General features: G+C 35.5%; 1 protein-coding gene across 1 annotated transcript in view; it reads left to right on the top strand.

Annotated features, from left to right (window-relative positions):
* The window catches only part of FBXL4 (F-box and leucine rich repeat protein 4), a 62,119-nt gene that overhangs the window by 21,462 nt on the left and 27,172 nt on the right, over positions 1-13,485 (top strand). The window contains exons 5-6 of the mRNA XM_074896079.1: positions 3,214-3,458; positions 13,091-13,304. Coding sequence (XP_074752180.1) covers positions 3,214-3,458; positions 13,091-13,304 — 459 coding nt within the window. The remainder of the gene's footprint in view (positions 1-3,213; positions 3,459-13,090; positions 13,305-13,485) is intronic.

The raw sequence follows: 13,485 nt of genomic DNA, 5'->3' as shown, positions 1-13,485 counted from the left end.
ATTGGTAAAGTTTTACCACGTGTATTTAAGAGTGTGATGGAGATCCTGTCTGAGCTAATAAGCGAACTTTGCAATGGGTGAGATGTCTGGTTTTTTTAAGATGCTATATTTTTAATTGATAATTCACAATATATGTGTATATATAAGATGCTGCAATCAGGGACTATGATGATGATAAAACACACATGGATCAGTTATGAATCAGGATCATTTTTGTGCTCAAATACCACACAATGAATTTGTATACTGCCATTTGTTGAATTGTGGAGAGTTGTGATTTGGAAACCTCCAGTTTTTGGAAGTTCTCACTGCAGTGGGTGTTGATCTTGCTGCATCTCTACTGCTATTATGTGCCATGTTTGCCCTGGAAGTAGGAGAGAAGGTACTTTTGTACTTTTGGTCCATCATAACTTAAAAAGACAATCGGTGTTTTATAAATTATATTTTGTTTTCTTCTTTATACTCCTTTGTATTGCTTTTCCAGTAATCTGGGGTGTTTTTTACTGATGTTATAAGCAAGTGTAAAACAATAATGGTTGCATAATTTTTCAAAAATACAGAGTAAAAACAGCTGTTTGAGAAACTGTGTTATAAGATTAGTTTTCAAAGCAGATAATTCTGCAGCATTCTTGGAATCACCATGAGCACAATACAGCACATCATGTCATGTACTTATTATGGTATCAAATTGTACTTTATGCTAGGATACACATACAAAAAACCCAAATTTCTGACAGACACCAGATTCCAGACTAATGGTGATTAATGGCTGTTAGCCTGTAGGTTTGGAACCTGTTATTTTTGTTCAATCAAAAGCCTGAAAAAAGTAGTTTATATCTTAATGTCACAGTAGTGACATTCCATTGTATTTTTTTCATTCTAGATGAAGTAGTATAATTTCATTAACAAATAAAGAAGGATTATTTTTTCTGATTAAGATGTTCATGTGGTAAGAGATTTCATCTCAGGTGTGAAAAGATTGCAACATGCTGTATGTTATGAAATACTCATTGAAGTCATCAGTTAGTGCGGAGGGACACTGGCAAGGCATTTATAGTGTCAGTCACCATTATCTTTACTGCTCACAAGTTACAAAATAACTGTTTTTTTCCATTGAACAAAATCTGTATTACTTTGTTTTTATCAGACATTATTACACCACATTAATTGTGGACATAAATTTAGCTAGCTGTGCAGCCTTTATCGCTGAGCTCTCTGCTCTAGAACTTACTAAATAAGCATGGGAAAAATCTGAGGAAAGAGACATTCTTAAAATAGGTATTTAGGTGGCTTACATAGTGTGGAATAGCTGAAAGACTACAAAATAGTTTGAAGCTGTCAGAATATTTAATTATTTGAAGTTAATTGATGGTCTTAGAAAAATAGGTATATGTTGAGGTATCTACTATTAGAATGACAAAACTGTGTTAAGCAACTTTTAAGCTGAAGTATGGATCTGAGCCAAACCAAAATCAAGATAACTAAGTTGGGATTATATCTATGTTAGCTCCTAGCTATTTTGCTCTTTCTCAGGTACCAAAATGCCAACAACCTAAATGTCAGTTGGGAGCAAATTTTGTTGATGGTAGTATATTAACTGCAGTTATTATATATGCATATATGTTTTTTATATATGTTGCTGTCACATTGATAAAGAGAATCTGTGTAGACATTGCAAACTGAGGTGAGAGTTCCAGGCACCTTCAGAGACAAAAAGCCTAGGCTGTTTTTAGGGGAAAGGAGGAGCAAGGAGAAGAGAAGAGGGAAGGCTTGAAATCAAGCTTTGAGAGAAACTGGAATATATGCAAACACTGTATTTTGGCACTGGAGTTGAAGTTGAATTTTCTGAAGAGTCGTAAATCGTGTTTGAAATCCAAATACTAAATCTGGAGCTGAGTAGGAAGTAACATTTTTCATTTTGCAGGAAGTTGGATTGTTTTCTTATTTCTTCTCTTTCAAAAATGAAGGGGGGAGGAGGGGAGGCGGAAGCTAGCTGCATAATAAACTGGTACACTGGAAGTGCAATCTGTTTGGATCTCACAAAAAGCTTCATTTTCATTTTATGTCAAGCATTTTGTTCTGATTTTTGGCGGGTTTGTCTTACGAATCCTTATAAAACATTAAAATGAAACATTATGGTATTTTGAAAGGGCCACAGGATTGGTGGCCCTTTTCAGTTTAAGATGATTTGTGTGGTTTTTGTTTTTTTTTTTTTTAATTTACACTGATTCATTTCAGCAAGTTATTGTGTCCCACTCTGCTTGAAAATTCTTAGTCAGTTTTGGTTATATAACTTGAGGGCAGGTGCTTATAGCTGTTGAAGACAGCCCTGGTAAACATTAATTTTTAGATTTCATTTTTTGAGTGTGTTTTTCTCTCTCAGTTTCTAAGCTAAAAGATTTTTTTGGTGGAGCTTTTTTGTGTTTTCTAAAGCGAGTATTTATGTGTCTGTGTGGTGATCTTCCTTTAAAAAGGAAAACACAGCATGATAGGAGATTCAGTGTATTTCTTAATTTCTGAGTGACATAAGTCATTACGAAAACACATATGGTGGTTTCATCTTTAGAAGGACTGGTGATTATTCTGAAGCTGAGATGATTCAGTCTGATAAAGGTAGAAGGGGGTTTTGCCTTTCAGATTTGATTCTGGCCTAGAACAGAAATGCTCTCAAAGTGTTACAGCAACAAAGAGATTACTTTGTAAAAGAAGATACGAACATGTTGGAATTTTTACTTATTGTATAGTCCAGCATGGATGAGAGAGGATATAAGGTAGAAACTGGAACATGGTATGGTGTTTCCATGTACTGTGCAAAAATGCTACCATTTTAAAAAGCAAATCCGAAGAAAGAGGATGACAAATCAGTGTTCTGATCAACGACAGTGTAGACATTGTGAAGTGATATATGTAAACATAGTGTTTACATATATATCACTGTTTAAATTAGCATGGGTAAAGAAACTTCTAATATGAAAGCTTCCTGTCACTTTCATATGCTGATCTACTTTTTCCTTTCTTGTTTAATGTTGTCAAATTGAGAAGGCAGTGCGGTCCTATTTAATAGTTAATCAATGATTTATTTGAGAAGTTACTTTTAAGTAAAAAGATTTACTTTTCTTTGAAGTTAGAAGATCTTTCTTATTCCTTTTCAGTTTTTCCTTAACATTTCAAGTGCTATATGACCATTTGTGACTTTTTTTGTTTTTAATATAGCTCATCCAGTTGATTTTGAGTCATCTTACAGTACCAGACCTGTGTAGACTAGCGCAAACTTGTAAGCTACTATATCAACATTGCTGTGATCCTCTACAGTACATTCATCTCAGTTTACAACCTTACTGGGCAAGGATTAATGACACATCTCTGGAATACCTTCAGTCTCGCTGCACTCTCATCCAGTGGCTGAATTTATCTTGGACTGGAAACAGGGGAGCCATCTCTGTTTCTGGATTTAGCAGGTCAGTGCTAAACATACAGATGTATTTTGAAAAGCTCTGTTTGCAGAGCTGCTACACAATAGTTTCACTAAGTATTTGAAACTTTATCAAAAGACAAGAAATGTCTTTGATTTACTATAAAGAGTGTGATTGTTGTGATGTAGAAAGAAAAACCAGTAATAGATACTGGATGCAGCAGTGGATGTCCATTTCAGTATGTGGAGTCTACATGTGCCAAACTGTTTATGGCTGAAAGACTTCTTCCAGGGAGACCAGTGGTTTGCTTTCTCCCCAGCTTCTAAAAGACTCCTCAAGCTGTTAAGTCTGTCTCGTGAAGAAAATGTTTGTGGTTGTTCTTTGTACAGATGAGTCATCAGTAGGACTGTATTAGAAAGGCTGCGGTAATAAACTGATTACAGTGCATGCTTACAAGGTATGGGCCCTAAGTAATCACTGGAGTGCAATGTAAATGCAAATATTTTCATAAAAATGATTTAGAACATTAGCCCTGTTGGGAAACAGGGGGCTTGCATGTGCATCTTCCACTGAGCTGAAAATATGACTGTGCTGTAGGTCATTAAAATAGCAAATTCACAGGGATTCTTCTCTGTATAACAGTCATGTTCTCTGCTTTAACGTATCATTTCTTGCTTCTTTGCTCGTTTGCATTAGTTAAACAGCATCTATCAATGCATTTCATTTAAGCAAAGATTGCTGCTTCAACTAAGAGGTAATCAGCAACGACAGGTGAAAGCAGAACTTGATTGATAAGAAACAGAAATGTTTACTATATCTAAAGAAAAATGTTCTAACTCATTGGTTTTTGGAATAGAAAGGTTAAATATTCAAACATTTTCTTTCCTTTGGTGCCTGGGTGCCTTCCCTGGGGAAGTGAAATAATTTGAAGAAATACTTCGTCAAGACAAGAATGTTACTTTTTTCCTGACCTTCCAGTATAATCCAAGCACCCTATGCTCTTCTGTGCTGTTTGGTAGGAAAAGGAGATAGACATCAGCTAGTTGTTGAATGGGATACAAACATTCCTCCTAAATTTGGATTTCATATTACATACATTATGCGGAGGATAAATATGCCAGCTTTAATTAAGAATTCAACTCTCAAATTGTGAAGTGCTTGCTTTCTGATGCTTAGCCATTAAATCTGTCTTTTTAAAACTTAAAGTGTGTGCATCTTCATGGCAATTTTTTTTAATGTTCTTTTTTTTAACATGCAGTGCTGCTAAAAATTTTTGTACTCTTTATTGAAATGAATGTCCAGATCCAGAGAATTACAAACTTACAGTTCTGGCATTTCTGACTTTTGGTTAGTTGAAAACGTGTTTATTGCTAATGACTTTTTTTTACTTCTGTGCTGATTTGATAGCAGTGCTTACATGTAGTCAGCATTTCTAAAATTATAAATATTCATTGTTTAACTATTAATAATCTGTGAATAAACATGGTCAATTTATAGTCATTATAGCAGATGTTAGTTATTTGTAACAAGGGGGGAAAAAGTGTTCTTGGACATTTGATACAATTGTGAAGTTACCTCTATTTCTAGAAGAAAATTTCTTGGAAGCAATACATTCAGTCTGGGAATGGGAGATGCAGTTCAATTGTAAATTTTTGTAACAAAATGGTAAGCTAAATAATTTTCAGGTATGACTTAAGCTCAGAATTTTCACCTCTGAATCAAAAATCTCCACTGTAACTGGGTCTGGTTTTGAAAGTTCTCTTTTTCTTAATACAGAAATAATTTAGCAACTCTTTGTTTCGTAGTAATGTGTTTTCTAGTAAAATTTCCAAACAGAAATTTTCCTTTTGACATTCTTCATCATCTAGTTTGTCAAATTTGCTATCCTTCATGAAAGGAAAATTTGCTGCTCATTTTCTATGGAAGTATCTATTAATACAGGAGACTTATTAGAACAACACTTGCTTTTCAAAAGCATTAATGTAACTTTCTTCCAAAAAATGGCTTCCTGGTAAGGAATATTGCTCCTCAAAGGAGAAATCTGTCAAGTAATGTTTTTTGTTCTGTTGCCCTGGCTGTTGTTAAGATACCACCGCCGTGTGGATATTGCAGCATCCAGGACATGTAGTCATGAACTCCCATAATTTTTTCTGTTGAACTTCTAGATGTTCCTCACCCAGGAGGAACTTTTGGGAGATAAAGAGTTTCCAAAGCATGGAGGTATTTTGACTTTCCTAGGAATTCTGTTTCACACAAATTTTCTTTCCAGTTTATTTTTCAGAATGAGTGTTGCAGTGGAGGTTCTCACTTGGCTGGGGAGAGTGCATTGCTGCTTTTATCAGTTACCTGTGGATGTTTACTGTTACTGAAAACTTAATCACATTTTCAGACTGTAATTGTCATTTGCAGAAATTAAATACTTAGGTACAGAAACAGACAGGAATACTTAACAGAAGACATATGACACTGCATTTACTAGTGTAAAATCTTCTCTTGCTGCCTACTGCATGAATGTTTCTGAATCAGTTAGTTGATTTCTGTTTATCCTGCTCTCACTGGGTCCCTCTATGGTCTTGGTATTCTCTATTTCTTTCTGCAAAGGAAATCTTAAAATAAGGAAATCTTAAAATAAGGCAATGAGGTGTGCCTGTAGAGCACCAAGCTGTACATGTTTTATTTTGGATTTAATTGGTGAGAAAGTCTTCTTGTAACTTGAGGTTGAGTTCAAGTGACCGTCAACTGCTTGTTCCAATACTTTAGATTTATAAATTTTGTGAAAGTTGCTGCATAAGAGACCAGGAGTGGCTGTCAAGCCAACTGCTTGTAGGTGTAGAGAATTCTGCCTATAATTTATAACAATTTGAAGGACTCTTATGTTGCTTTTAAAAGGTCAATCTATATTTGTCAATTCAAGGAGAAAAAACATTATTAGCTAAATGAAATTTGTAAATAACTTCACAAACACTACAAATTGCAGTATAGAAACGGCAAAAGGCTAAAACCAAAATACCTTATCCTCATAGATAACAGAATTTCACTTTTACAGGGCCTGGTTTTTATTTTGTTTATTTTTGCACTTTTCTCAGCATTTGGTGTTATAGTTGGCACTGTTGAATTCAAAGCTGGTAGTTTAATTCTTACAACTATGCAGTTTAGATTATGATTTTTGCAAGTCAGGGCATGTTTAAATGCTACTCATGCTTGAATACTTTTTTTGAAAAAATCTTTCAAAAATGGTTTTATCTGTAGTTTCTACGACAGTCTTAAAAGAAGTGACTTGTGTAAATTTGTGTATTGCTTTAAAAGGTTCATATAGACATGATTGCAAGAAATAATTGAAAAAATATTTTCTTGTAAAAATGTATTAAAGTAGGAAATTTTAAAAAAGAGTAATTTTAAGAAATGTGGCTGAAGCAAATACTGTATTATCATGAGAAGATAAAATGCTTCAGGCATATGAACATCCCGAGGCAAAGCTGAAGGTATTTTAACTTATTGATAGCATCTACTCCTTAGGGCTAAAAATGACTATCATAAATTTTTCATTTCAGCATATAATATAAATTAACTAAACTTTATCGTTTAGATTGAACTAGAAGTATACGGAAAAGTGAAAGACAAATGAAATGAGTATCTGTGCAGTCTCAAGTGTCTGGAATGCAAAGTGGCAGGGAATAAACAAAGATTTCACAGCAAGCATTATATAAGCAGTGCTGCATTTCTCTTGACATTAGAGGTACGGTGGATTTTTTTGTGCCGGGGAATATCAGTGTGGGAGGGTTAAGACCTATATAGGAACAGTGAGGCAAGTTGGCTGAAGGTATATGAAATATTGAGATGCTGAATAAATGCTCTGAAGTTTAAACAGCTCAAGGACAATGACAGTTTAAAAACAGAGTTCTGCATGCAGATTTCTTTGTATCACGGATAACGTCACTAGCTTGGTTAAACTCTTCTGCTCGAAATATCTGAGTTATTAGGAATTTTTATTTCTAACATTTTATATGTTGAAAATTAATTAAGTGTTTTATTTTCAGGTTAGTGGTGCAGTGTTTGCATGTCAAGCACATCCAGGAATATTTCTTTAAACAATTTTGTTAATGTTTGAGGGCTTTACTTGCTGTTAAGAGGTGTATTTTGACAACATCTAACTTGGTGACACTTTGCTACAAACCAAACTAGCAGGAAGGTCAGAGAAATTACTGAAACACACATCAAATAGTCACAGAAAATAGGAGCAATCTGTGACTTTATGGGGATTTTCAATTTAAAAATCATGTCTCTCACTTCATTTTCTACAGGTTTTTTTAGGAAAACCTAGGGTTACTGTAACTGAGATTAAGTAATGAAATTTGTTGTGCATGTTTTTATTGAAATAGTTAATCTATGTTGAGAAAAGCCCAAGATCAGGTATTTAATTTTCTCCCTACTTACATGTGGTGTTTTAAGGTTTGCTGATGCAAAAAGGCATAATACATGCTAGAATAGAAATTAACATTGTAACTATTAGAACAGTGTAGAGGAAGGGAGATGATTTAATTTTAAAAGAAAAATGATTTTGCTCAGTCTCTCAGGCATGCATACTTGGATACACCAAGACAACTGAGACGTGTGTCCAAAGTGATTTGTCTAGTGTGTGGTCTCACCATCCTGTGACACCTGTTCTTCATCTCCTAATCCGCGTGTCGTGAGAAACTGCACATACATATGTTCAAGGATCTCGGTGACCTGCTAATCTGACTTATACCAATACACCCTGCTCTACCAGCCCTTGCATTGCCATTTGTTCTTTCTTGTGCTTCTAGACCTGTGTGTACCCATTTGTTCTCCAGTCATACCAATCTTAACACTTTTATTACAGTTATCTCTACTAGATGCTGCTGCTGTCGTGTAACACAGCAGTCCTTAAAGGAAAAGCATCACCATGAATATAAAAATAACTGAACATCACCTTAAGAATTACATTAAAATGTAATTCCTCAAACCACTGGATTAAATACAAGACTGTAACTGCAAAGCAGATTGAGATGATGAAGTCCTTTGCTGAGTTTGTGTGAGTGGTCATATAAATAGAATGACAGTAAGAAAGAGAAGACCTCAAGATCTTAGAAGTGAGATGAGGAAGAATGAAATTCAAATGGTTTTTACATTATTCTTGTCTGGTGGCAGGCTGTGGAAAGCAGGACACCTGAGTAGTTTGAAATACTGGTTCTAGGAAGATCTACCAAGGAAAGCTAGGCAAATGAGGCAGTGTTATTTCTGTCAAGTAATGGATTTCGATGCTAGCATAAGGTAATACTACAAGAGAAAGTGCTAAAGAAAAAAAATCTAACCAGCCCTATGTTGTTCATAAATGGAAGTTGCTTCCCCACTCCCCACTCTTGGACACCAGATTCAGTGATAGTCATATGTCAATGACTACAAAATGAGTAACTGATTTTCATTGAAAATCTTTTTGGTAAAATCAGCATGATTAAAACCTGTTGGGATAATTGTACTAAAGGTAAGTAGCTATTTGTTTAGGAAGGATGAGTAGATGAGAGAGAACTGGACTGTGATCCTCGTTTGTTGTAGAGTTTTCAGTAGCTTTCAACCATGGGATATTGAGTAAGTGAGGATCATTATGCTAAGAGTGAAGTGTAGGCTTTGGATCCATTGCAGTTCCATTAGAAACCACTGGAGCAGATGTGATGTGTTCAGTACCTGCGTAAGCGTGTATCTAAAGGTATTTTGAGAATTTTGTTTGGGAGATTTTATGCAGCCAGTTCTGGTATGAAGATTGCTGTTTCTTGTACCTTGATATTTTACTTTTGGATTATCTTTGGCTCATGGGATATTCTTACAACACAGACATGAGTTACAAGATTGGAAGTTGTTCTAAGTGACCTCATGATCATGATGGATTTAACATCAGCATGAGCAAATAGTGTCCTAACTGCTAATAAAAATATTTGGTGTTTCAGAAGGATTTCACTAGAACCAACTTACTTCCCTGAAACTTAAGTGGGGTGAAATGAGTAGCAGTTCTTGAGAGCAGGCAGAAAGTGGTGGAAAATGAGGTTGCTTTTTTCATTAAAAAAACCACTACGCCCCCTGCCCCCCAAACCAAACCCAAACCAACCAAAAAAATAAATCCTACCCAAAAAAACCCCAAAACAAAACCCCAAAAAACAACCACCAAAATACCTGAAATGCTGTAGTCTAGAATGAGGAGAAATATAGAAAGAAAGGCCCAATCCGTTGTCTAGCAAAATAAATGTACATGTTCACATTATTCTAGCTTTAGTCATATTTCATAACAAACATGAAGGGATGAAGGGAAATCACTTCAGAAATTGTGCGTAGAAAATACTGATAGTAAAAGCAAAACTAAAGGGATCGATGACTGTGCAGAAAGGAGGAGAGACTAAAAACAGGAACTAGTCAGTCCTCACTGATTAAAGGAGAGGTATGTGAAGAAATGTTGATTTGGGTAAAAGGTGCTTTTTTTGGGTTTACTTGTTTTCAAATGAGCTAAGTCATAGCCAGGCATCCAGTGTCTGTTAAGTTTCAAAACTGTGAAGGCCATGCCACATTTGTTCTGAAACCATGAGAACCCATGTTCTACCTCGCCACGTGGCTTTGGAGATCCATGTAAAAAGACGTTAGCAAAAACCTCTGTCCTGAGCAGCCTAAGTGCAAACAAAGATTGGGGTGACTTGGTCGTTCAGAGAACTCTGCAGTTCTGCCTAATGTTCTCTGCCCTGTGCTGTTTGGTGACTTCTTCAAATCACTCCACTTTCTGTGCATTGCTTCAGGCCTGTCAGCTCGTTCTTGTACTCTGCTGCATGTCCCTCATTTCCCTTACGTTTCTGTTTAATGTCTCCTAAACAAGCTTTTTCCAAAAAGGCAGCAAAGCCATTAAGTGCAGTTCTCGTTGCTGTGCTTACTCTGCTTGTGTGTTTCAAGTGTAATGAATTTAAATAAAATGTTATGAGGGTAACAGCTCCTCGAGCTGGTAAGCCTGGAGTTCTCCAGGTCTGGGGGGTTAACCGAGTGTTTCCCTGACCTGGTAATGTTAACTTTTAATAGTCCTAGAATGAGAAAAGTGTTGATCTGTACCAACATTTGTAATAGCCAGGCCCTGTTAAATTATATGGCAGTTAACCTAACATCCATTATTGTAATGGAGTAATTCATAAAATATTTATCCGTTAGCAAATTAAAAGCTGGAAGTGTAATAAGTGGCGATTGACAACATTTTATGGAAAATATCACCATTCAAACAAATGTTATAATTTGTTGTTGAAAGAAGCTGTGTGAATGTATTGTTAAAGCACTCATTAAATAGAGGAATTGGCTAATTGGTAATCAGCAATGAATCCATATGTATCTACTCTGATTTCCAGGGGACTTCCTTCCTGTGTTTCTCCGTGGCAGTGTTGAACTCTATTGCTAGTCTACAAGAGTAATTTAATGTTATAATACCTGATGTTAATTATTGCAAATGGTCATGTTACTTTAGCTCTGACACTCCCATAAGAAGGCTTACCAGTCTAGGTGAATTCTCTGTATCCAGTATGAAAACAGCAAAGAAGTGCTTGGTGTTTGATTAAACTCTGATTTTACAGGCTAAAATAGATTCTAAAGAGAGACTGCCATTAGACAAAAAGAATGGAAGAGTAGATTTGAAGGCCATACTTGGCAGAACCCCTGTAGCTCTGGGGCTTATGTCTCCCCGTTCGTGTCTCAGACCCTCTCTTTGTTTCTGTTTGCATAGGCTTGTAGAAATGTTGGATGTTAGGGACCTCTGAAGGTGGTCTACTCCAAGCTCCCACTTGAAGTGCCAGTGTCCCCAACGCTAGATCAGGTCAGTCAAGGTTTTGGGTGACTCTTGGAAACCTTCAGGGATGGAGATGCCACCCTGGAATCTCCTTTCTGCTCCATATTGCATAGGATCCGCATAATCAAACTAAGGCCACACAATATGCAAGATGAAAGGAATACAGAAAGGTGATGATGAATGACAAGTATGACTTGAGTGAGTAATGAAAAAATAAGGAAAGGAGAAGGTTTGAAAGCTTGGATCTTGAAAGACAGACTCAGGTCCTGTGCTACTGCTAGTGTCTGAGGAATGCATCCCTGAATGTGTCTGCTTTTAAGACCAGAAGCCATTTCATCCTAAATTTCAGCAGGAGCAAAGTCTTGGGAAGGCTAATACATGTTTAGTTGTAGCAGTAGGAGTTTTTGTGCAAGCAGAAGCCTCATGTGTCTCTGGCATTTCTATTGTATCAGTTAAACCCAAGAAATAATACTAACTTTGCAGTGAAAGTGTCAGAACCTAAAGCTGCTTTGTCTACATGAAGGTTTTTGTAGGATAGAACTAGCAATAAAGCATATCACAATATTTATTATGAGAAACTAATTCATGCTCTCTCACAATTTCATTTTTCTAGGAAGTAACAAGGGGAACTCATTGCAGCCCATAGGTTAGGAACTTAGTTTTTTTACTGGAAAAACTATTAAAGTACAACAATCATGGCAAACGTTGGGGTTTTTTTCCCTGTTAAATATCAAACTTTACAAGCCTAGAGATTGATTTACAGTTTGAAGGTTATCATTGCAATAAAATTGGACGTAAGCTTATGTGTTTTTAATTAAAGCTTGGATTAGCTATATTAGAGGTTGACTTTCTGATACAGTATCTCTGATAGAAGGTATAATTCATGCAGAGACCATCAAAGTTTCTAAATTTGGATATTTTGTCTTCTAATGTATTAAATTTTTATAATTCAAATCAAAGTAATGTGAAATAGTCCTTAGGAATCTGTGTTCTAGAACAGCTATGAAGTGTTGATTTTGACTTGTTTGTTAATGAAAGGGATGAGATGTTTTTCTTAGAAGTCTTAAAATACTTCTCCTGAATATTTCATCCATTTAAAAGTATGTGTTTAACCTCATTTTTACACTTGCAGATTTTTCTAAGATAGAGAAATATTAAATTATTGGTGGAAACTTGCAGACCATTGTCAAAATTGGCTTTGAGGATTGTTTAAAAGCATTTCAAGCATTATCTGTGTTGTACTCTGCTCCACTGTCTCAGAGTAAACAGCAAGAATGATGCATGTTCCAACTTTCTAAACTGAAACAGAGTTTTCAAGGTTAATGTTAATTTAATAAAAAACTCTCTCTACTGTTCTCACCCCCAGTGATTCTTTTGCAAGTTATTTTCAAGGTAAAGATGTTTTTTAAAACTCCTTTAGTGATATTAGATTTCTTATGCCATGTACAGCATTATATAGCCTTCTTTAAATGTAGTCAAATATTCCTTTGTACAAAGCATTGTATAATATCTAGGTTATGTACAGTATCAAGTTAACATTGATGAAACAGTCTTGATTCTCTGGTTACCTTTGGTTTTGTAATATTGCTTTCTAACATAACACCTAATTGGTTTGGTCTCTTCTGGATTGGTAGAGATTTGATCCAGGAGTAACTTCTTCAGAGTGCTTATAATTAATTTTCTTTAACCTAACCATGTTTTCTGTTAGTTAACTGAGGTGATATAGGAGCTGTCTGTGGCCTTCTCGTTGTTGGAAGAAACTGTTTTCTGGTTTACATGCTTAATGTTTTGACAGTATTCAGACTTTCACCTGAAAGTATGTTTATTTTTCACTTAAAATGTGGGTTTTTTACAGGTTCTTGAAAGTTTGTGGCTCTGAACTAGTACGTCTTGAGTTGTCTTGTGGCCATTTCCTCAATGAAACATGCTTGGAGGTCATTACTGAAATGTGTCCACATCTTCAGGAGTTAAATCTCTCATCATGTGATAAAATACCACCTCAGGCTTTCAACCACATAGCCAAAGTGGGCAGCCTGAAGCGTCTTATTCTCTACCGAACGAAAGTGGAGGTAGGAACAAGTGTTTTTAATCTTTACAATAAATACTTTCAGTCCTGGTAACTGGATTTTTGCTGCATTAATGAAATGAATTAGAATTTTGCATGTAAATTCAAAGGTGAATTCAAGAAATTCAAAGGTATTTTCAGAAACCGTAGATTTTGTTTAAATTAATTTCAAAATAGCTTCTAGA

This window comes from Athene noctua, chromosome 1, assembly GCF_965140245.1.
Source record: "Athene noctua chromosome 1, bAthNoc1.hap1.1, whole genome shotgun sequence".
NCBI lineage: Eukaryota > Metazoa > Chordata > Aves > Strigiformes > Strigidae > Athene > Athene noctua.
Note: the sequence above shows the minus strand (reverse complement) of the source record. Positions and strands in the feature narration are given on the sequence as shown.